A 25,096-nucleotide genomic window follows, 5' to 3' on the forward strand; every position below is an offset into this window, starting at 1 on the left:
CAGTCTTCTGTCACTACTACCAAGTACATGGGTAATTTAATGTGACTTTACCTTTATGAGAGAGCTTGACAAAGTTTCTTCCTTTATTTACCATTTAAAGGTTGTTGCTAGGCTTCCTAAATGAGCAAAACTGGCTGATTAATGATTCTAGGCAGTTCCAACATGAGGTGGTTCGAACTGGCCAAGCAATGGGAAGCTGCAGTCATGAGTTTTATGATTTTAATTAGTTGAACGCCAGAAGTATCCTTGCATGCACTTTGAGTTGTGGAGGACCCAGAGTTGGGGAAGGTTGGTGACAGCGGTGATTGGGATAGCTGTACCACAGTTCTTTGCCTTGAGCATGTGAAGCACATGTATGTGTGAAATACAACACACATGCCTTATCTGGAAAACAGCAAACCTATGTAGCTTTCCATGAGTTTGATTTGGGTACTATTATGCATTGTAAAAATGTTTCTGTATGTTGACAACAGCAAACTTAAAAAAAAAATCAAGAGATCTTATTGCAACATTTTCACAGCCATTTGCACTAGGTCGGCTGAAGCCATTGAATAGATTGTTAACCTTGACATCAAATTATAACTGCTTCCCCAGCCATATGAGTAAAAAATGTGATGCTCTTCTGTATAAAGTAACACATTGCTCTTATTTCTTCTGCCTCCTAAAACTAAATATGGTTCGCTAACCTATCTTTCTTGAAGACCATTTGCCTTTTATATTGAAACTGGGATTTATTTGCTTTGCATACATGTCGTGACACATTGCTTACTGTAAACTAACCCTAGCGTTTACCCTGTTGTGGTGATACGATCTTACACAAGAGATGAACGTTGCTCAAATAAGAAATGGCATAATCTGCCAGAGAGGTGGGAGTTTTACTTGATTGTCTATTCTCTTCAAACCTTAGTAGTACTTCCAAGTTTCTTATGTTTTGAAGAACACCTATGCTGAACGTGTAGCTGAAAATGTCGCCTTGGCTTTGCAAACTGATAGAAGGTGTTGTATGTGGTCTCCTAACTTTGGGTCAAATAAAATCCCATGACATTCCAGGTTGTGTTTCATCAGCTAAGAGTTCTTTGTTGCCTGTGTCATCAGCAAAGTGGGAGTAGGTTAGATAAATCAGACCATAGCATATCAAACATTTATTGAATTGTTCTTTCCAATTTTATGAAATTTCTTTTTCAGATTACCTAGGTGACTGACATGCCAAAACCAGTCAAGGAACCTTAGCAAATATCTTACCTTTTCCATACAAGAATATAACAGAAAGAAAACCTCTGTCTTCTCAGTCAATTGCTCACATTAGTGACCAATCATGTGCACTGTAGATTGCCATATAGAGAACAGTTAATATAGGTGAAAACAAATGAGAGCTCTATAATACAAGGAGTGAATGTACTAATTAGAATTGAACCCCCGCCCCAATGGTTATCCCCTTATTGAATGTCTTAAAAGAAATTCATTCTTAGGATGCTTGCCAAGATCAGAATTGAAGTAAACCATGAATTGGAGTATGAACTGAGAAATCTCTCTGGTCATTGTTTCCCCAGAGGTGCTAAAGCTGTGTGCTGTGCCTCTGCTGAGATCAGTTAATTCAACACAGGCCAGGAATTGAACCTGGGAACTTCTTAGTCATTGCGGTTCAGAGATTCCCTGATTAAACTCATGGAGCCATCTAAGCAAAGCACACACTTTTTGTTAAGGATTTTCATTTCAGAGTTGTGAAGAGTTGAGACAAGGGGTTAAAACGCTGAGTATGGATATACCGTGGAAGCTAAGTTAGTGACACCTATGTTTTTAGCTACTGCTTTTGGGCATTTTTACCAGAGAAGGGTAAGGGTTGTTAGTGGTCTATCGGCATCAGCAGACATTTTTTCAATAAAACTTGGTGTCTACTTCATCAGGGCTAGAGAACAATTTCATTGCAGCACCTTAAGTGGAGTGGCCTTGCTGCCTGAAGATCGTATTTTTTTTAAAAGCCTGACTTTGAATTTCTGTATTTCCAAAAGCAACAAATTGTTTTATTTATGCCAGAAGCAAAAACATATACCAGATTCTGCCGTGACACGCTCCCCCTACACACCTAAATTGCAAAGATTTTTGGCATTTAGCACAAGAGTAATTCATAACTAGTTTTTCTTAATCCAGCAACATCATTGTGACAAACTGGACTGTATTCATGATTGAAGAGATCAGAGAAAAATCTGCCTGTTGGCTTGAGTGAAATGATAAATACAAAAGTCTGGATTTTATGGTTATCATTGAAAAATTTGCCATTCACCCTGACAAAAGCTGCCCACAAGGATTTACTGGCTCCAGAGCATAAATTTCCTCTTTTCTGGCATCAGTTTCGATTTGATGCTTTCTACATGGGATCTTTGGGATTCAGCAAAAGGGCAGGCAGGCTGATCAGCCAATTAGATTGAAGAATTCTCACAGACAGAAAGCAGGAAGTTAAAAAGCTGGAAATATAAATCACATTTAAATTATTGTGCAGAAAGCAAAAGAAAGATGGCAACATAAGGGGATAAGGGAGAAACCTAAATATCACGACAAACACTTTTTTTAAAAAAAAATATAATTTTTATTTTATAAACATCCAGCAATTTTAAATGTCCTTCTGAGGGAATGAGACTCCATAGCTGTATATTTCGCCTTCCAGGGCCACGGAGTTGTTTAGAAATAATTATAACTTAAAGCGCCCTTAAAAACTCAAGTATGCCTAACTGAACAAAGCTTAACATTTTCATTGGTCTTTACAGAGAGAATAGTATACAAATAATTGAAATTCACTTCAAATCAGTGACTTCTAAAGATGCTATCTGCGAAGATTGCAACAGTACATCCTGTCGAGGAGTAGTATCACTGACTGCACTTCGTGTTTCCACATTCAACTTCGTGTGTGGGGTTGCTGTCAGCTTTGCGCAGCGATAATGGCAAGCGCTGACTGTTTCGCTGGCATCGCGCGTCAAATTTCGGGCCATTGGCCATTATTGATTGCGTTGGTTAGTTAATGAAGAGCTGTTTTTCACAAGTGGCCTGACCTGACTAATAGTTTTTATTTCCCTTCTCTTTTGGCCTGCTAATCCTGTCGCAACCTGACATTTTGTACAGTTCATGGCTCTTCTCTATCTCTGGTCTCCAGCACCTCTTCTATTTACTCAACGGTAAGAACCAGCAGTCTAACTACTTTGTTTATTGTTCCCTACATGTTTAACATATGATAAGCAAGGAGGTTTAGTACAAAATACAAAAGTCTTTCCATGTCATGAACTTTTTAAGTAATATTTTGATGTTTTCTTCTCCTGATAATGACTTCAAATCTGAAATTCCAGTTTAAAAGATACTGTTTTCGCGGTTCACACCCTGCTGTTACATTGGCGGCAGATAGTAAATTAAAATTGTACCAAGTCATTATTACAGCCAACTTTAAATTAGACAAAGTTTTCATAGCTTGATGCCAGAAGGCTACTTTTTACCCTTGCATTAAGCAAGATTAATATGTTGCAATTTTATGTACATGTTTGCTACAAAAAGGGGAGTTCTTTTCTTTACTGGGAATCAATACTTTTAAGCAGTTGTTTTGGAAAAACAGATTATCTCACTCCACTAGGATTTAATTTTGCCTTGCACGCGCAAGCATTAGCATCTTGTAACCACACCTGTGATGTCACTTTACCTGTTAATTGTATGCAAGCTGTTATTTATATTTTAACTCACGCCTCAAATGCCTCCAGCCAATAAGATTGCAAGGTGGCTTAGGTGTTCATAAATGTGGTAGGTTGGGTGGCGTACTCTGGTTTTGTCCCTCTGAACAGTTCTTATCTCATCAGTGGCAGTGACTGAACAAGCAGTTCCAGTATGATGGCAATGTTAACTCTCACCAGGGCCCTTACAACTAGGGAGCTGATGGTAGGTGATGGTATGAAGTTTGATCAAACATAGTGCTGAAATTAGAGTGTTTAATTTCATAGTAGGAAGATGAAGAATCTGTGTGCGTCCATACATAGGTCTTTTTTTTCATCGAGTGTGTTTAGTTTAATTAAATGCATGTCAGTCAGAACTAGCTTCAAGTTTATAAAACGTAAAAATTGTCGAAGAACTACTTGGTTCTTTGTCCTGCTGAACTGATGGGATGGTAAACTGCACTATTTGTTTTCACAAGAGCTTGTTTGTTCAAATTAATTTTTTTAAAAATCAAGTAGTGTTCACGCTTTGCATTGATTTGGTTAGTAAATTAATAATGTCCAAGTGTATTAAATGTACAAAGTGATGCTTATAATAATTGTAGCTGTAATATGTTGTACTTTAAAATGTTCATAGTTTATATTCTGGACCCAGCGAATGTTCAGAAAGGTTAGAATGCAGTACAAAAATGAACTGATTCATTAATCCAATATGAAATCATGAATAATGATTAATGAGCGGTTAAATTGTACTTGTTAGAAAAATCACCCTTGTTGCTCTTCCCTTTTGAAATAAGGGTTGTTATTGTCAAGTTTGTTAAAGGTATTTTGGGTCAGATACACAAAAACAAACTGAAAAGGGTGTGGACAAGTTTTGTAATCCTTGTAAACATCTAACCTGAGGATTAAAATTGTGGACAATGTTGTTTGCTGGTGTGCTTGTACAATGACGCTTTGGTTATTTATATCACAGTTTGTCTTCATTTCTGTACTCTGGGCATAAAGGGCTTTCATTCATTCCAATGAGATGGTATTGCATTAGAAGGTAATTAAATTTGCTGCAAAAACAAACAATATAGTATCATCACTAAACTATTCCTTCTCGAATGTTTTGAAAGATCACCTACAAATTGTTTCCTTCAGCTGGTTTCAAGCTGTAGGCTTGCTACTGTCTCTAATTCAAACCAGTCACTTGCCGATTTGTTAATTCTTCCCATGTCACTAAGCAAAAAAGAGCAAGGGGGTTTTCTCAGTGTCTGGAACAGCGCTTATCCCTCAGTGAATCCCTCAATGATTGTCTGGTCAATTAGTTCATTGCTGTGCATAAATTGGCTGTCATATTTTCCTACACAACTACAGAAGGGCTTAATTAGCTGTGGCGCTTCAGATCCCCTGAGGATGTGAACGCCACTTGTTACAGAGAGTATGGGGGGGGGTTATTTAAACAGCACTAATTTTTCCTCTCACCATCCATCTGTAATAATCCTACAGAAAACCCGAGATAAGATGAACCCAAAGTGTTAGTTTATTTGCACACACACAAAATGCGGAAGGAGAGTAGCAGCATTGCCTCCTTCGCATTCAAACGGTAAAAGAGGGATGGAGAAAAGAAAGATTTACAGTGCAGAGGCCACAGAGAAAAGAAATATTGCTTTACATGGGTTCCAGGATCCAGAATCAAAGCCCAATGAGGTATCCCTTCACGGAGGTCAGCAGGCTGAAAACCAGTGCTGTATAACTCACCTTTCTGGTGGTGTTGACTTTACATGATGAGATAGGCATGCAGAGATTAATCAGTCTTGTGGCTGATGGTACAGAATTTCCAGCAGAAGCAGCGTAGATGGGGCCAGGTGTCCAACCTGGAGCAGAGCTCCTTATCTGTGAGGCTGCTAAGATGATAAAAAGGCAGACTGAGGCTTTGCAATTCAGCAAGGCAATATTACAGGGACTGCTGGCTGGTGGAACCACATCACATCACTCCTACCTCTCCACATTGACTTTGACAAGGGATGTATATCCCTCCTCTGGGTCCCCGAGATTGTTAAATGTCTCAACCATTAAGAATTGAAGGGAAGGTTGCGGGGCCCTTTGTCTTAGCAGATGAGCAGACTCCAGTTCGCCAGCCTGGGTTATGGAATACATGTGACTTTTGTATAGCTGTCTTTGAATTTGGTGTGTGTAGCCCACAAAGGGGGTCGTTAGTGGCTGTTCAGGGATAACAAGATGGGAGTATTTCCGTGACTGCCAGGAGCTCCTTTTGCTCGGGGTCACAAACAGACATAGATTCAGCAACTTTAGGTCTTTATCCAGTTTGAAAGTTTTGAGATAGCAATGAGCATATCTCAATATATATTTTATTAAAAAGTTATACAGGGTGACATCTTAATCCCTCACACACCAACTATATATATCGGGTATATGATATATGTATGTATCACACACATATACTTTTGTTCTTCTTTCTGTAGTGCAAATTGCTTTTGCTTTTGTTGTGTTGCATCTAGGGGTGGCGTTATCAAAAACAATAGAGTGATAAAACCAACACTCAATATCATTGTTTAACACACAGGTTCATTTACTAGTAGATTACTATGCAATTAGTGCAATGTAGTAATATCAACAGAGGCAGCTGCCTTGTAAATTGCACTCATTTTCCACTGATGTTTGATGCACCACCATTCACAGCATGGCAAAATGTAATTGGGGGTGCTTCTATAGAATAATCCAGCATTATGGTTAGTCAGTCTTATACATGTTTATGTTACCAGCTATGTTGTTATCACCAACCTTGGGAACTAGAGGTTCTCTGCATGCCCTAATAGTCTGAAAACACAAAGTAAATGGGCCTTTGCTCTAGACGTGGTTACCGGCAGAAATGTCACTCTGAATTGCCTGCTGAAGCTTTGCCGCTAAGATTGAGACCATTCATTCAGCTGCCTTTGCGCTTTCTCTCTTCTTTTTGCCAAAACTTCACCCAGCCTCCATTCTGCCTCAACTTCTAGAATCTGCATCTCTCTTTAGTTTCCCTCCCAAGTTCACCTCATCCATGAAACGCACCCTCTTCTCCCTTGGCCCTGTCCTCACTGAACCGCTAACCACCCAGTTTCCTTTCCCAGACCCCATGTTGCCTGACATAAATGGTTTCCTTTCCTCAGCTACTGCTCCCTCCCTGGCAGCCAAAACTGCCATTTATTACATTTTTCTGCAAAATACCCACCCGCTGCTCCTTTGTCCTTGAAAACTGCCACCACCTTACCACCATCCCTATCCTCTCCAAAGTCATTGAATGCGTTGTCATCTCCTAAATTTGTGCCTATTCTTCCCTCAACTTCCTGCCTGAATTTATGCAATCAGCCTCTGCCTTCACCCTGAAGCGGTCCTAATCAAAGTCACAAATGACATGCTTCATGACTGTGTCTCAATTGTCCAGCTCAGTGGGACTGCCCTTTCCTACCTATCCAGTTATAATCTGAGCATCTTCAGTCATGGCTTTTCTTCACAGCTCTATTTCCAAAGCCCCCTGTGATCCATTCTTGGCTTCCTCCTATTCCTTATCTACATGCTGCTCCTTATTTACATCATCCACAGACAGGGGTCAGTCTCCATGTGTACACTGACAAATTCCAGTTCTACCCCACCGCTTCTCCCGACTCCTTCACTGGCTTGACATTGTCAGGTTGCTTGTCTTAAATGAACCACAATTTTCTCCAGCTAAACACTGGGAAGACTCCAGCTAACACCTTTTACCTCTGGTACCCTTGTCAATGACTCTAACCTCTCCCCAGCAATGGTCCTGGGCTATATCTCATTGTCCACAAGCTCCAAGCCCTATTCAACCCAAACCTGAACTTTTTACCCTGTACCCTGCCCGTCAAAATACCACCTGCTTCTGCCACCATGCCACAACCCACCCTCACTCCTATCATGGACCATCTGCTGCTGAAAATCTATTCCCTACCTTTGTCACCTTCAAATTTGACTTTCCAGTGCTCTCTTGGCTGGCGTCCCACTCTCCACCCACTGTAAACTTTGGCAGATCCAAAACTTTGATGACTGTGTTCCTTTAGTACTATGCCTCAGACACACTTTGCCTCTTCAAATCTCCAAATACAATCACCACACCCGCCCCCATCTCACAGACTCTCTGACCTCCCAACTCTGACCTGTGGTGCAGTTCTCCCTCCCTTCACCCCACAAATTGGGATGGGGGGCTGGGTCCAGGGGTACCTTTAGTTGGGTAAGTTGGATGCTCTGGAATTCACTCCATGAGCACTTTTGCTTGGCTATCTCTACTCTATTAAGACCGTCCTTAAATTCATCTCTTTCATTAAGCTTTTGGTCTAATGTTTCCTCTCTTGGCTCAGCGCCTTTTTTCATGGCCAGAATTTTCGGCTCAGCGATTGAGTGCAGGGCCCGCTCGCCGAGGCGTAAAATGACACAGGGTGACAATGGGCGTGCATCCCGATGTCACCGCGTGTCATTTAGATTTTCAGTTCGGTGGCCGCGCGCCTGCCGAACTGTCAAAGGCCTACTAAGGCCATTTAAAAACTAATTAAACCAATAAACTGAGCTGTCTGTCCAACCTTAATGTTGGTGGGCAGGCGAAGAGCCCAGGCGGCCTTCGCATTTTTCATGGAACCTCATCCACGGGCGGGATGAGGTTTCATGAAGTGTTTATAAGTTGAATAAAAATTTTTATAAAAATTCATTGACATGTCCCAGCTCATGTGACACTGTTACATGAGGGGACATATCTTAAAAATTTTTCCTTTCTTTATTTAGCTTTTTAAAACTTTTGTGTGCAGGCCCCAACTCAGGGAACCCCCCCCCCCCAACACCCTGGCCCGCACAGGGAGCGCTCAGCGCTTCTGGGCGCACGTCACGCTGGGCGGGCCTTATTGACCCGCCCACGTAAAATGGTGGCACCGACCCGTCCGTCTCCGTACAATCCCCTCAACGGGAGGAAAATTCTCCCCTGTATTTCAGAAACCGGCTTTTTTTTTTGTTCCTCAGCTCCTTAAGTGGTTGGTAAATGTTACCTTTATCCTTAATGAAACCGCGGTGGGATTTTGAAAGAGAGTGACGTAACTGACGCTGTGGGGATTTCTTGAAGCGAGGATTTCAAAAAACTGATGAGGAATAATCGCTTTTTAAAAATATGTTCATAGATTAGCACCGCCGACCTCGATATTAGTTATAGTACTTAAAAGAAGCAAGTGATTTTTTTTTTTCTCTCTGTAGCAAATGAAAGAGCGCCTAGGACTCCACAGTTGACATACTCTGTTCAATGGTGGGCTGCGAGTAGGAAATGAACTGCATTTTAAATGAGTTGTAAATGAATGTGCTGCTGTTGCATATGAAACACCATTGTAGACTTGGAAATAGCACTTAATTTTTTTCAAGCCTGTATCTCGCACATTGAGCAACGCAACTTAATTCCCTACCTATTAGTTATTTAAAAACCGTTCCGATAATATGTAGGCAAACTTAAAGATAAAAACAAAAAGCTAAAAGCTACTGCGGATGCTGGAAATCCAAAACAAAATAAAAACAGAATTACCTGGAAAAACTCAGCAAGTCTGGCAGCATCGGCGGAGAAGAAATCAGTCAACGTTTCGAGCCCTCATGGCCCTTCTGCTGAAGGGCCATGAGGGCTCGAAACGTTGACTGATTTCTTCTCCGCCGATGCTGCCAGACTTGCTGAGTTTTTCCAGGTAATTCTGTTTTTATTTTGTAGGCAAACTTAGCCTGATCTGCATGTGCCTTATGTAATTGCCCATGCCCTCAACCGTGCCATGTTGGCAATGTATCAGATTATAAATAGAACACATCTATTATAGATGTATATGTGGTTTATCAAGTGGTGAACTGCATTCAAATCAGCTCATCCAAAATAGCGTGCTTCAATTCCATTGAAGTCAGATTGCTTTTTAAGCAACCAAGGAGGATATGTTTTCTGCACACTGTTTGGAGTAAGACTGATCTGCAGTTCTCAAAATGCTGCATTTCAATTCCAGAAGGCAAACTAATCTGAGTTAACAGCATCCGTGTAAAAAAAAAAAATGTTTGCCATCAATCTACGTGGGACCCAGCGAGTGTGTGTGTGTGTGGCATGTCAGTAAAAATTATGGGCGGAATCATCCCAGATTTGCACGAAGTGCCGTAGCGAGCGGGAAAGAGAACGTTTTACCTGCCGGCCACAATGGCTGCATCACACGCCACGTCATCCCAATCCCGCCTCATTAATCATGCGTTCCCGGGAAACACACCATTTCGATGGTGGGAGGGCTCCGATTCGCCCTCCACGCTGTCACCTCACCACTTCATCACGCTGGGCGCCACATTTCAAGTGTAGCTGGGCTTCCAGCCTAGGATAGCTAAAAAGGAGACATGGTCCCAAAAGGCAAGAAGACTGCAGCCCCCATACTTAGTGATGCATCCTTCGAGCGCCTTTTGGACGCCCGTTGTGAAGTCCTGTATCCCCACTCTGGCTGCAGGAGGGGTAGTAACATCACCACTCCAATTTGGTAGGCAATGGTAGTGGTGATCAGTGCCAAAGTTGCACAGAAGAGGTTGGCCATCAAATGCAGATAGAGGATGAATGATCTCATCTGTGCTGCCAGGGTAAGGCAACCATCTCATCACTCTAAACTCACAAGTCCATCACACATTCTTTGGCATCTTGCTTGCTGACAGCTCAAGGGACATCACCATCGCTGGGCGCACATCTCTCAGTGTTTCCAGCCTAGGATAGCTGAAAAGAAGACAAGGTCCCATAAGGCAAGAAGACTGCAGCCCCCACATTTAGTGACGCAGTGATGCAAGGAGTCTGACGAATAAGGCAGATGAGTTGAGGGCACAAATTAACACATGGAAGTATGATGTCATTGCTGTCACAGAGACATGGTTGAGAGAGGGGCAGGATTGGCAGCTCAATATTCCAGGATATAGGGTCTTCAGGCAGTACAGGGAAGGAGGTAAAAGAGAAGGGGTTAGCGCAATATTGATCAAGGAATCAATTATAGCAGTAAGGAGGGATGACATCTTAGAAGGTTCCTCAAATGAAGCCATATGGGTAGAGCTTAGAAACAAAAAAGGAGCAATCACATTGCTGGGAGTGTACTATAGGCCCCCAACCAGTCAGAGAGAAATAGAAGAGCAGATATGTAGGCAAATTTCAGGGAAGTGTAAAAAAAATAGGGTACTAATAGTGAGGGATTTCACCTTCCCCAACATTAACTGGGTTAGTCATAGTGTGATGGGTTTAGAGGGAGCAGAGATCTTAAAATGCATCCAGGAGAGCTTTTTAAGCCAGTACGTAGAAGGTCCTACAAGAGAGGGGGTGGTCCTGGACTTAATTTTAGGGAATGAAGCCGGGAAAGTGGTAGAGGTGTTAGCGGGGGAGCATTTTGCAGACAGCGATTATAACTCTGTTTGATTCAAGGTTGTTATGGAAAAGGATGAGCCAGAAATCAAAATTCTAAATTGGGGGGAAGGCCAATTTTAATAAGATCAGATATGATTTGGCCAGAGTGGACTGGGAACAGCTACTTTTAGGTAAAACTGCATCAGAGCAGTGGGACCCATTCAAGAAGGAAATAGGGAGAGTACAGGGGCAACATATTCCAGTAAAGATAAAGAGTGGGACCAACAAATCCAGGGAACCCTGGATATCAAGGGATATACAGGATTGGATAAAGAGAAAAGGGGAAGCTTATGGCAGATACCAAGGGCTCAAAACAACGGAAGTCCAAGAGGAGTATAGAATGTGCAGGGGGAAACTTAAAAAGGAAATTAGGAGACCAAAATGGGGGCATGAGAAAACATTGACAGGTAAAATAAAGGAAAATCCAATGTTATTTTACAAGTACATTAAGAGTAAGAGGATAACTAGGGAAAGAGTAAGGCCCATTAACGACCATAGTGGTAATTTGTGTATGGAGCCAGAAGACGTAGGTAGGGTTCTAAATGAATACTTTGTGTCGGTGTTCACAAGTGAGAGGGAAAACGTGGGTTTGGAAATCAGGCAGAAGGCCTGTGATATAATGAAAGAAATTAGCATAGAAAGGTAGAAGGTTCTAAGTGGTCTGGCAGGCTTAAAAGCAGATAAATCTCCAGGCCCGGTTGAAATGTATCCCAGGCTGTTGCGTGAGGCAAGGGAGGAAATAGCAGGGGTGCTGGCAATAATTTTCAATACCTCTCTGGCCACAGGAGAGGTGCCAGAGGACTGGAGGACAGCCAATGTGGTACCGTTATTCAAGAAGGGAGGAAGGGATAAACCAGGGAACTACAGGCCAGTCAGTCTAATCTCAGTGGTGGGGAAACTATTGGAAGCAATTCTGAGGGACAGAATTAACCTGCACTTGGAGAGGGGCAAGGATTAATCAAGGGCAGTCAGCATGGTTTTGTTAGGGGGAGGTCATGTCTGACCAGTTTGTTTGAGTTTTTCAAAGAGGTGACCACGTGCATAGATGAGGGCAATGCATTTGACGTAGTCTACTTTGACTTCAAGACTTTTGATAAGGTCCCGCAAGGGAGACTGATAACGAAGGTAAGAGCCCATGGGATCCAAGGCAATTTGACAAATTGGATCCAGAAGTGGCTGAGTGGCAGGAAGCAGAGGGTGATAGTCGAGGGGTGTTTTTGTGACTGGATGCCTATGCCCAGTGGGGTTCCACAGGGATCGGTGTTGGGTCCCTTGCTGTTTGTGGTATATATAAACGATTTAGACTTGAATGTAGGAGGGCTGATCGGTAAGTTCGCGGATGACACGAAAATTGGTGGGGTGGTAAATAGTGAGGAGGATAGCCTTAGATTACAGGAGGATATAGATGGGCTGGTCAGTTGGGCTGATCAGTGGCAAATGGAATTTAATCTGGATAAATGTAAAGTAATGCACTTAGACAGGACAAACAAGGTACAGGAATACATGATGAATGGTAGGACCCTGGGAAGTACCGAGGATCAGAGGGACCTTGGTATGCATGTCCACCGGTCCCTTAAAGTAGCAGGACAGGTAGATAAGGTGGTTAAGAAGGAATATGGGATACTTGCCTTTATTAGCCGAGGCATAGAACATAAGAGCAGGGAGGTAATGCTGGAACAGTATAAAACGCTGGTTAGGCCACAGCTAGAGTATTGCGTACAGTTCTGGAATCTGCATTATAGCAAGGATGTGATTGCACTAGAGAGAGTGCAGAGGAGATTTACCAGGATGTTGCCTGGTCTGGAGAGTTTTAGCTATGAGGAGAGATTGGATAGACTAGGGTTATTTTCCCTGGGGCAGGGGAGATTGAGGGGGAACATGATTGAGGTGTATAAAATTATGAGGGGCATTGATAGGGTAGTCAGGAAGGAACTTTTCCCCTTGGTAGAGGGATCAATAACCAGGGGGCATAGATTTAAGGTAAGGGGCAGGAGGCTTAGAGGGGATGTGAGGAAAAAAAAATTCACCCAGAGGGTGGTGGGAATCTGGAACTCACTGCCAGAAAGGGTGGTCGAGGCAGAAACCCTCATAACATTTAAGATTTGGATGTGCACTTGTGATGCCATGGCATACAAGGCTATGGGCCTAATGCTGGAAAATGGGATTAGAATAGTTAGGTACTTGTGTGACCGGTGCAGACTCAATGGGCCGAAGGGCCTTTTTCTGTGCTGTTGACCTCTATGACCCCACACATACACAGACACATCTCCATCTGGCCTTATTTCCCCTGGAGACTGCCTCCTCAGCCCTCACCATTTTGAGGCCACATGCGTAGATCAACACTTGCCCCCACATACACCCTGGGATACCCCCCTCCCCCTTGCCCTTCTGCCTCTTCCCTTGCCTGAGGCCGCTTCTCCCCCTTCCCCAAACAAACCCCAGCCCTGCAGCCATTGAAAAGCCACCCATGCCTTATGGCTGGTCTGGTAGGTAGAGACCTGCCCACGAGTCCCCCTAAAAGTGATGTGGTGCTGTCGGAGAAGTTTGGCACTGATGACTGTGAATATTGCCTGAAGTAAGATAGGCAAACAACCTCAAAGTCCCAAGCGAAGTGCAGCTCACCAGGTGCACGTCAATTATGTACAGTTGTGAAACACTGCTCAGACGATCCAGTGTGGGGTATGATTCTGGCAAACTGGGCTTATAATGATATGCTGATGTATTACAATGAAGTTAGATTGAAGGGAGATCTGTAGTGGAGTTCCCCAGGGGTCAGTGTTGGGACCCTTGCTCTTCCTGGTACATATTAATGACCTAGACTGTGATATTCAGGACATGATTTCAAAATTTGCAAATGATACGAAGATTGGAAATGTTGCCAACTGTGATGAGGTTAATCTTGAACTTCAAAAGGGCATAGACATATTGGCAGATTGGGCAGACAAGTGACAGATGAAGTTCAGTGCAGAGAAGTGTGAGGTGAATCGTTTTGGCAGGAAAAATATGGAAAGACTGTAGAAACTATAGGGAGAAACTCTGGAGAAGGTGCAAGAACAGAGGGACTTCGTACATAGGTCATTGGAGATGGCAGGGCATGTTGAGGGAGCAGTTAATAAAGCATATTGTATCCTAGACTTTATTAACAGGGGCATTGAGTACGAGAGTAGGAGATCATGTTGAACTTGTATAAGACACTAGTTAGCCCTCATCTGGAGTACTGCGTCCAGTTCTGGGTGCCATGCTTGAGAAAGGATGTGAAGGCACTGGAGAGAGAGGAGATTCTCAAGATTGATTCCAGGGATAAAGAACTGTAGCTATGAGGATAGATTGGAGAGGTTGGGACTGTTTTCCTTAGAGAGAAGAAGGCTGAGAGGAGTCTTGATAGAGTTATGCAAGACCCTGACGGGTATGGACAGGGTAAATAGTGAGAAACAGTCCCCACTCAAGGGAGCATCAAGAACTAAAGGGCACAGATTCAAAATAATTGGCTAAAGGAGTAAAAATGATGTAAGGAAAAACTTTTTCACTCAGATGGTGATTGGAATCTGGAACGAACTTCCTGAGAGGGTTATTGGAAGCAGGTTCGATTGAGGTATTCAGAAGGGAATTGAATTGCTATCTGAAAAGAAAGAATGTGCAGGGTTCCGGGGCTAAGGCAGGGGAGTGGCACGAGGCAGAATGCTCTTTTAGAGAGCCAGTGCAGACTCGATGGGCTGAATGGCCTCCTTCTGCAATGTAAAGATCCTGTGATTCCCGATGTCTGATGGTGGGAAACACAGCCTGCCATTGATGGGCAGAACAGACGGTTGCAAACTTGTTTCACAACACCGTGAAACCGATTTTTGGCCTTCTTGCCATATTATCCGGTCATACTGCCAATGGGCACGGAAAATTCTACCCTATATTGCTGTTAGGATAGTATCAGACATAGGGAATGAGACAAAACCCTTGGATCGTCAACTGGGCTGATTCAGGGAGGATGGTCATGGATGCAATAAAGTAAAAAGTGGCAATTTCAAGTGAAGCCGAACACCTGAGCAATGCTAGTTTTAGCAACTTGACATGAGAACTGATTGCCTAAAGGCAATAATCCATTTCAACTCCAATCATTTTGTTCTTAATTTATCATTCAACAGAATCACTTAACTGCACTGCTATGTTCCTGGTAACAGAGCTAGAGGGAATAGACTGTCTGTCTCCTGGGTTCCATTTGAAAATTGCACATTATTTTAACGTCTTGAGAAATTTAATGGGATCACTTATAAGGATGAAATGAATGTTGTCCAGCGCAATTATAAGTACAGCGGATTTTTGAAGCCTCACAATCTTACTGATGTTTTGAATTTGTAAATGATGCATTATGTTATTGGTGTATTTTAAAAATTTTCTGCATTAAATATGAAAGAAAATGCGACTTGTAGGACGGAATTTCACGGGGACGGTGGGGGGAAGGTTATTAAGCATATTGCTCGCCCACCCCCTCCCCCAGTGCAAGAATAGTCCGGGCCTACAGACCCAAAAAGCCCGCCCCGGAGCATTAACACTGCCGGTGAGCTAAACAGGCTGAATGGGACTTCCGACCCTCAGTGGAAGAAAGCCCCGCCCTCAAGAGATGCTGGGCAAATTGATTTGCCAGCAACTCTAGCAATCCCAATAGTGCCAGAACTGAGTAGTGGGCACTGCTGGGACTCTAAGCAGTCCCATAATGAAGTGGACACTGGAGCCGGCAAGTCGGGCCTTTTTGGGCGGGGATGGATTGGGCGGCCTGGGGAGGAAGGGGCGAGGGGAGATTCTGGAGGCCAGGCAGGGAGGCAGAAAGGCGAGGTAACATCTTTTTTGGGTGCAGGGGAAGGAGGGGGGGGCAATGCTTCCGATTTGCAAAGGGCTCCCCCCTCAAATGCTGTGCTCTCCTCTTCCTTCCTAGCATTTTATGGTGTGGGCGTATGAAATATGGGCCAATTGGCTTGGTAGCAAGCTCAGTTGCCCATTAATTATTGATTTAAAAATGGCGGATGGGCTGCTGATTTCAGCACCCGTCCACCCGATATATTATGGGGACTGGGTCACACAGGAAGATGATGAGCTTAACAAAAACAGAATTACCTGGAAAAACTCAGCAGGTCTGGCAGCATCGGTGGAGAAGAAATCAGTTAACGTTTTGAGCCTTCACGACCCTTCGGCAGAACTGAAGCATAGTTAGGAGAAAGGAGAAATATAAGCTGGTTTAAGGTGGGGGGGGGCGGGGGGAGAGAGAAGTTGAGGGTGTGGTGATTGTGGAGATAAGCAAGCAGTGATAGGAGCAGATAATCAAAAGATGTCACAGACAAAAGGATCAAAGAGGTGTTGAAGATGGTGATATTTGTCTAAGAAAAGTGCTAATTAAGAATGGAAGACAGGACACTCAAAGTACAGCTCTAGTGGGGGTGGGGTGGAAAGACTAAAACCTTGTTAGTCTTTCCACCCCACCCCCACTAGAGCTGTACTTTGAGTGTCCTGTCTTCCATTCTTAATTAGCACTTTTCTTAGACAAATATCACCACCTTCAACACCTCTTTGATCCTTTTGTCTGTGACATCTTTTGATTATCTGCTCCTATCACTGCTTGCTTATCTCCACAATCACCATACCCTCAACTTCTCTCTCCCCCCGCCCCCCCCACCTTAAACCAGCTTATATTTCTCCTTTCTCCTAACTATGCTTCAGTTCTGCCGAAGGGTCGTGAAGGCTCGAAACGTTAACTGATTTCTTCTCCACCGATGCTGCCAGACCTGCTGAGTTTTTCCAGGTAATTCTGTTTTTGTTTTGGATTTCCAGCATCCGCAGTAGCTTTTAGCTTTTTGTTTTTATCTAAGATGATGAGCTTGTCAGCTCTCGTAATTTACATGACTCCTCCCCACCCCCACCCCACTGCGAGCAGGGGTGGGTGGCTGTAAAATCCAGCCAGTAGTTTTCCTGCTGAAATCATTTCCAACATCACTTTCTGTTTCAACATCTTGCGTAAATATGTCTTGAGGTTAGGATTGGATCCCATGTCCAAGGAAGGAGAAATATTGGCTGGATTCCTACTTCAGATCACCATCTGAAGATTCCTAATGGAAAGTATTTGTGTGGGTGTAGACTGTGGGCAGAATTAGGCTCAGCTCAGTTGCAGCCCCCCAGGGTTAAATAGCCATCAGCATTCACTTTTCAGAATCTATGCAAGAGGAATGAAAACTTGGGTGAGGTACGTGTTGCCAGTACCTGTGAAATTGTCACTACCTTTCAAAGATGTGAACATAAGGGGAAAATAAACTAGGAAAGCCATACAGTTATTGTTAAATCAATATTATGAGTGCAATGAATTTTGAATAATCTTTGCAGGTGGTAAAGTCACTGTTATCGCATTTAAGTATCACATCATAATATTTTGCTTAATTTTGCTTGCAGTTTGTATCCACTGCTCTTCTAAAACATGAACCTTTTTTTCCTTCTTTTAGCCTGAAGAAAAATCACAATCAGAGGTAAGTGTAACTCTTTTGTTACAAAGCAAATAAACTAAATTAACAAACCAAGGGACAAATTAAAAGGCAGCCCCTTAAAAGGGAAACTGCAAAAACAAAAGACAAAATTTAAAGGAAACTTACAAACGTTAAACAAAAATGCGATTAAAGTGGTCGATACAAAGGTAAGTTTACTTGAGCATAATTCATACACTTGAAACTGGTGGTTAAGGTCCATGATACTGAATGAAATGAAAAGCAGTTGCAGAGGAATGAGTTAACCAGGATCAGTGCACACAATTGCCAAAAGATAGTTGTGCTACCTTGTCAAACAATTTTACAAAATAAGGGTGGTAAAGGAACTGTAGTATGTTTAGATGGATTTTTCAAAATTGTTTATTTAGATACCACTTAAGTGACTAATGATAAAGGATGCTATTTAGAATTAAAGCCACATGCGACTGCATATACGCATAGAGAAACTGGGATCACATAGTAAAGGTCTCGGGTGAAAGGAAATATATTGGATTGGTGTGTGATGTTCGACAGGGCTGTATATTGGGGAAATTATTATTTACTATACACAAATGATCTGGGTTTGGGTATTGAGGGAATGCTATCAAAATTTCCTGTTGACGCCAAACTTGAGTGGGGAGGAGGGGACTGCACAGCAAATTGAGCCAATGATTTTCAAAGACCACAGGAGGAAAAAAAGCAGGCCAGAAATGTAGTTCTGTAAAGAGCAGTATGAAGTCATATATTTTGGAAGTAAGAAAACCAAAAAAGAAATACACCTTAAAACTGTAAAATTCTAAATGGATCAGAGGGATCATGATGTGCCCATGTGTAGATCTTTGAATGTGGCAGTATAAATATATACGGCCATAAAAAGACAAACAAAATTTGTGACCTCGCATTCAGTGGCAACAGATACAAAAATAAGGAGGTAACGCTGAAGTTGCATAAGGCCCTACTCAGGGCCCAACAAGAGCATTATATAATATTAGGCACCCCCACTGTTGTAAGGGTATAAAAGTTATGAAAAAAGTTCACTGTAAATTCACTAGGGTATTATCAGAGATGATGATCTAATGAATTTGGTGCTTTTTTCACCAGGTAGTTAAGGTTGATTTGCTGAAGCTCTTCAAGATCTTGAAAGATTATGATATGATAAATAGAGATAGATAGGGGAGGTGGTGGCATAGTTGTATTGTCACTGGACCGGTAACCCAGAGACCTGGGATAATGTTCTGGGGACCCGCATTCGAATCCCGCCACAGCAGATGGTGAAGTTTGAATTCAGTGAAAACCTGATGATGATCATGCAACCATTGCCGATTGTCATAAAAACCCATCTGGCTCACTAATGCCCTTTAGGGAAAGAAATCGGCTGTCCTTACCCAGCCTGGCCTCTATGTGACTCCAGACCCACAGCAATGTGGTTGACTCTCAAACACCCCCTGAACAAGGGCAATTAGGGATGGGCAATAAACGCTGGCCCAGCCAGTGACACCCACATCCCATGAAAAAAAGATAGAGACAGCAACATGAGGATGCAAATTTAAGATAATTGGATGAAGAATTAAAGGGAGAGGCTAGAAAAATAAATTTTTATACACGAAACAGTTAGAATGTGTAATTCTCTGCTTAAAAAAAACACCTTTGTTGAAGCAGAGTTCAGAAGTCATTTTAGAAGAGGATTAGATAGTTGCTTGAAAAAGGAATATTAACGGTTACACAGAGCAAACAAGAGAATTTGATTACGTGCTTCCTGTCGCGAGAAACACTGGATTCGCTGGATGGTGTAAATGCCCTGTTTCACAAAAGCACTGTGTAAATCCACTTCGAGTGTGTTGAATCGTCAATTCAGAATCATAATGGAGTTTGTGACATTTAATTTTGTTGGGCTTGCAGATCCGCAAACTTCGGCGAGAACTCGATGTTTCCCAGGAAAAAGTGGCAGCACTTACAACGCAGCTCACTGCTAATGTAAGTAAGCTTTGAGAGGGAGGAGTGGGGAAGGGACTGGGGATTCAGTGCAGCTCTCATTGAAGTTATATTGAAGTAACGAAGTAAAGCACTTCGAAGAATTGGTCTAGCTATGTAACTGAAAACTTGCTTTTGCTGTTGCACTATTCCTCAGCAAAGGGAAAGCAATAACTTCAAATAAATATGCTCCAAATGTTAATAGTGAGTGGTGTAATGTTTCTGCCTTGGCAAGATTTGTACCCTTTCACATTCAGGTTTATGGTCAGGTGGTTTTGTTATTGGCATTCTTAATGAGTGATGACTTTTCTGCGACCTTTTTATTGTTGGGCAACATTTTAATTTAACTGTTACTTCCCCTAAAATGATGTCCTGTTGGCCACAAGCCCAAATATTACAGAATATAGTCAGAGCAAGATACAAGGATATAGAAAATGTTTCTGTAAATAATGAAATATGAGGTAAGACAAAAATGAAGTTATCTTTTTCACTCAGATGTATGACAGTCACCTACATTTACTTTCTTCAGAAACTGCTGTTAGATGTATGATAAGGTTCATTTCAGTGAATAATTTTACAGACTTTGCAGAAAATGCAACCTAATGTTTTCAAGTAGGAATTTTGCCCCTCTTTTTCACAAGAAGTAATAGCATTCTATTTTTAACTCTTTAGTTCTCCCCGCACGTGACATAATCCGAGTACCACCCCTGTTTGACTACTTGGCTGCTAGAAAGTGCCAGTGACCTACCCAGGGTGATCTGACCTCTTAGCTTTTCCTTCCTCCTTTATGGGGAGCATTTGGCCTCTGTTTTGTGTCCTCCATTGATAGCAGTGATAAATCAGGAATGTGCCTATTTTATTGATGCAACAAGGTTAAGGGACAAGGCCCATTATGCAGAACACTGACAGAGTTGAAAATAGTAGTTGATAAGACTAAATAAATCACCAAATAATAATTGGCTGACACTGATTTATGGTTTTTAAAGTCTGCAGTTTATTAGGAGGCAGAGTTCCATGGTTCTGAAGTCCTGAAAAAGAATGTGATAGTCCAGGAGAGAGTGTGAGAAATCATTATTTCAACTGCAGGAGGTAGTGGAGCATATAGGGCAGTGCAGTTGTTGGTGTCTAACGTGCCATAACATAACACAGTAGACTACCAACACACTAAATCATGTTGCTGATATCTATTTAAAAGCAAATCTACAGCCACGTGCTCTTTTTTTACATTGGTTTCTTTAACTTGCACTGCCAGGCTGTCTTCAGTTTTGTAAAACAAATGTAGATTTTTCAAATTAAACTTAAATTTCATATTAAGATTATTCATATATTTGTCACCATAGAAGGTGAGATAAAATATCAAAAAATTTATAAAATTGGCTTTGAATCTGTTGGTTATCAGCAAGAAAAAGATTGGAACTTTACAATAATGCCTGTAACAGAATGTTTGGCCACCTTGATTATTTCCTACATTTGCCACAGTGGTTTTACCCAGTCTGTTGCATTTTTAATTTGCTAAGCACTTCTAATAGACTATGTGATTCGGAGAAGAGGTAAATATTAATTCAAATAAATGTATGATATTCTGCTGTGAAATAAAATGTATTTATTTGCTGTAAGGGTTGTAAGTTACTCCCATTGCTCCATTGGTAATTGTTTAGGAGACGGATGTTTGCAGAACACCAGAAAGGTTATCATCAATCATAAGTTCCTTTCTTAAGCTAATTATGTTTAGCCTGGAATGGCTTTGCGTATGTAATTTGTGGTCGTGGTTTGTAATGGTGTTGTGTTTGAATAACAAGGAATCCTGCCAATCACATTTGGTTTATTATTTATATTCTCCTTCCTTTTTGTGCAGTCTTTGTTCTGTTTCTCCTGACATGGTATCACTTATGAATAGCGAGTATAAATTGATGCAAGGTTTTGGGTCAAATTTGACATTGACTCTACATTTAGAATAGATAAAGTTGCACCAGTTATGCATTGTGCTAATAAGAAAAAAACAGCAAATAAAGACTAAAGAAGGGAGTGAACGAAATGGCTGAACCGATGAATAGGGAAGTAAAGATTCATTTTAAATTGAAGGAAGGGGTAAGGGAAATAAAAGCAAACAATGGGAACAATTAGAAAAGAGAAATAGGTGAGGTGAATAAAAAATACCCAAAGTGGATAGCATGCAGAAGGAATAAAGGGAATAAAAGAATATCTGAAGGAAGAGAAAATAATTATAAGCAACCAACACAGATTTCAGAAAAGAAGATTGTATTTTCAAAAACCTGCTAAAATTTTTCGAGGAGATAGATTTGAAACTTGAAAAATTGGGGCCGTTTTAGTTGGAACAGACATGATTTAAGGGATGACTTGACTGCAGTGTTGAAAACTATGAAAGGATGAAACATAATGGTTACAGGGCCGAGAATGAAGATAAAAATAAGATTAAATATAGGAGATTTAAGGATAGGGAGCAGGGTTTTTTTACATTGTATTATGAGGCTGTGAAATGCACAGCCAGAGTTAGTGATCGAATCAGAGAACAGATCCAAATTTAAGAATAAATTAGATAGGCCGTTGAAGGGAGGGGGATGTGGGAACAGAGCAGTCATGTGGGGTTAGAATTACTGCTTGTGTAGAAGATCAACACCAATATAGGCTGCTAGAGTGAAACACCTGCTTTCTTCTTGTAATCTCTACGGGTGGAATTTTACACCGGCGGGATTTTACAGTCTCGCCGAAGTCAGTGGACTTTTGAACGGCTCACCGAGTTTTGCGGCTCTGCCCCGTCATGTTGGGGCCATAAAATTCCACCCAATATAATTCTGTGTAGATACGCCCTTTAACAGGCAGATGTGCAGTTTACTTGGATAAAGAAACAGAATAAAGTTGATGAAATGTGTCTGATTATCTGTTCTTGCCAATAAGAAAGTTGGTCCAGCAAGATCTGCATCTCCACACAACTCGGGTGGAATGGTCAACATGCTAGTCTTTTGCCTTGCTCCAGCTGATTCCTTGTTAAGCCCTGTCAGTGACTAGAACTTTATCCTATGCTTCCTTTGTCAACGTCGTTGTGGTGCTTGGGTTGATTCTTACCGCTTTAGGTTTTAAATATAGACCAGGACCATTTCCAGGGCCCGAACCCAGTGGTTTCTGAGGTCCAGCCGGCTCTGTGATCTTCCCGGGGGTGGCCAATCAACAGGCTGCCCCCGGGAGCCCCATCCAATTAAGGATGGCAGATGGGAGGGTCAGCCGGAGTGCCTGAGGCTTGATGGCAGTCCCACCCAAAAAGGTGGGTGCTGCCGCTGTAGGCAGGAGACAACAAGGGTGGCTCAGGGTGGAGGTGCCCTCTGAAGACTTCATATTGGCATAAATAAGTGTGACCACAGCTGCCAGTCCATTGTGGAGCGGGAACCGCTCCACTGGATGGTCCTGCAGCCGCAGTTGTAATCCTCTGGCATCCATGGCTAGGTGTGTGGGTTGGGTATTAAAGGTGGCCTCCATGGCTCCACGCTCTTCACCCCCACCTCCACCCCCCCCGTCCCACCCCCCAACATGTCGCTGGGAGGCTGCCTCCAGGAACTTGCTGTGCTTCAGCCTCAGTAGGGATGGGGCCACCAACTTTCCCCTGTGTGAGCACTTAATTGCTGATAATTAGCTACCTCATGCTGCCAGGTGGATAGCTGGTGCCATTCAGTCCCCATCTCCAGCAGAGGTGGAGACTCATCAGGGAGCAACTCTGACGTGAGCTTTCCTGAAATTCTCTGGCCTCCCGTCTCACACCTCCAAAGCTGCCTGGCAAGATTCCACCACATGTGCCCAGGTGACCACCAGGGCCATTATTGTTCTGTGAAAAGGGCTATCACAAGTACATCAGCACAATTATTGATATGAATATATCATTGGGCATTATATGCACAGGAAATGTTGATCTGATGTTTTATAAATCATGGAAGATTGGACTTAGGAGCAGGAGTAGGCCATTCGGCCCTTCAAGCCCCCCTGCCATTCAGTACATTTATGGTTGACCTGATTGTGATCCTGCCTCCCCATCCAAAAATCCATCTCACTCAGATTATCTTGGATGGGGATTATCTAAACCTTTCTCATCTCCATTATACTTGTCAACCTGACCCCCACCACTACCCCATGACCCCAGCTACAGAGGTCAGAAATAAAGGTAATAGGTCAGAGTATCCAACAGTAACTTGTGTGATACTGGGTCAAAATCTGGGTCAAAACCCTGGAACTCCCTTCCTAACAGCGCTGTAGGTGTACCCACACCACATGGACTGCAGCAGTTCAAGAAGGCAGCTGACCACCACCTTCTCAAGGGCAACTAGGGATGGGCAATAAATGCTGGCCCAGCCAGTGAAGCCCACATTCCATGAATGAATAAAAAAAAACTTGCTTCAATGGATCTGCAACATTCAAATTCTGTGAAGGTAAAGACTGGGAAGTGGGTGATGGTCATGCCAAATTTGTTGAGTTGATCTGTAATAGAATGCAATTGTCATCATTTTATAACCAGCAACGCTTTATTTCTCTTACTAAAATTGCACTAAATCTATCACTTTTACCCTCATTTCGATAGCGAAATGTTATCTGATTTGTCGAATGTAAAACAGGAATGTAAGTGGGTATGTTCAGATTTAATCTTTAAGGTATTTTTTTAAACCACTCCTCTGTGTCAGGCCTAAGCCAGCTAGCACAAGTAATAGTAAGTGAGTGACCTTGCTGGCTTACCTGTCAGCCACCGTGTCTGGAGGGAACATTGCATTTTCTGCCAATTTTTCTTGGCATAAGTGCTGTTCTAGCACTCATTTATTTTTGTTGTGGGTTCAGTGATTAAAGACATGGTCCTTGACTATTATTGCTCCTGTGATCCCTGAGTGCTTTCTTCATAAGCACAGAAAGAGGAGTGAATCAAAACCCTGCCTAGTAACCAATGGACAACTGCAGGACAATTACATGTAGCTGGGTGCCCGCCAATTGTGTTGTAGAATTCTCTGAAGACAATGCCCAAATATGGAAACACTAAGCAGCGGAAGTGGAGAAGCAAAGCCTTCTGTTTGTGCCTTTAGGGTCAAATGTGGGTACATTTCTAGCAAGACAAAAACAGAAATGAAAGATAACTATTTGATGAACCAGAAGGATAGCAAGTAGGGATGCAGTTTGCTCATTCATACAATGGGAGGATGATGATGGAGGATGATTGAGAGCCACTCTATGGAACCCAGGGACTTGCATGGAAAAGGAGAGGCATCTGAGAGAAGCGGTCTGTGAGATTATCCAGAAGCCAGTTGCACACAAATAGCAAATCATGAATGAAGATGGTGTGAGAAAATTAAAGGGGGAGTGGAGAAAAGTTCACAGCAATGTGAAATAATTGCACATGCCAATTGAATCCAGAATCTGGGCAATGTCTTCTATTTGTTAAATTAACTTCTAATTGATTTGCATCATATTGTCTTTGACAACTAGAGGTAAGCTGAACCAGCATTTTGCAATGCAGTTTTTACTGTGCGTAT

General features: G+C 42.4%; 1 protein-coding gene across 3 annotated transcripts in view; it reads left to right on the top strand.

The window, feature by feature from the left end:
- Positions 1–25,096, top strand: part of nav2a (neuron navigator 2a) — a 465,240-nt gene that overhangs the window by 364,433 nt on the left and 75,711 nt on the right. For all 3 annotated transcript variants that reach the window (XM_078549510.1, XM_078549511.1, XM_078549512.1), the window contains 3 exons: positions 3,115–3,167; positions 17,589–17,612; positions 19,506–19,580. In XM_078549510.1, coding sequence (XP_078405636.1) covers positions 3,115–3,167; positions 17,589–17,612; positions 19,506–19,580 — 152 coding nt within the window. The remainder of the gene's footprint in view (positions 1–3,114; positions 3,168–17,588; positions 17,613–19,505; positions 19,581–25,096) is intronic.

The sequence above is a fragment of the Cetorhinus maximus genome, chromosome 9 (genome assembly GCF_964194155.1).
Source record: "Cetorhinus maximus chromosome 9, sCetMax3.hap1.1, whole genome shotgun sequence".
NCBI classification, from domain to species: domain Eukaryota; kingdom Metazoa; phylum Chordata; class Chondrichthyes; order Lamniformes; family Cetorhinidae; genus Cetorhinus; species Cetorhinus maximus.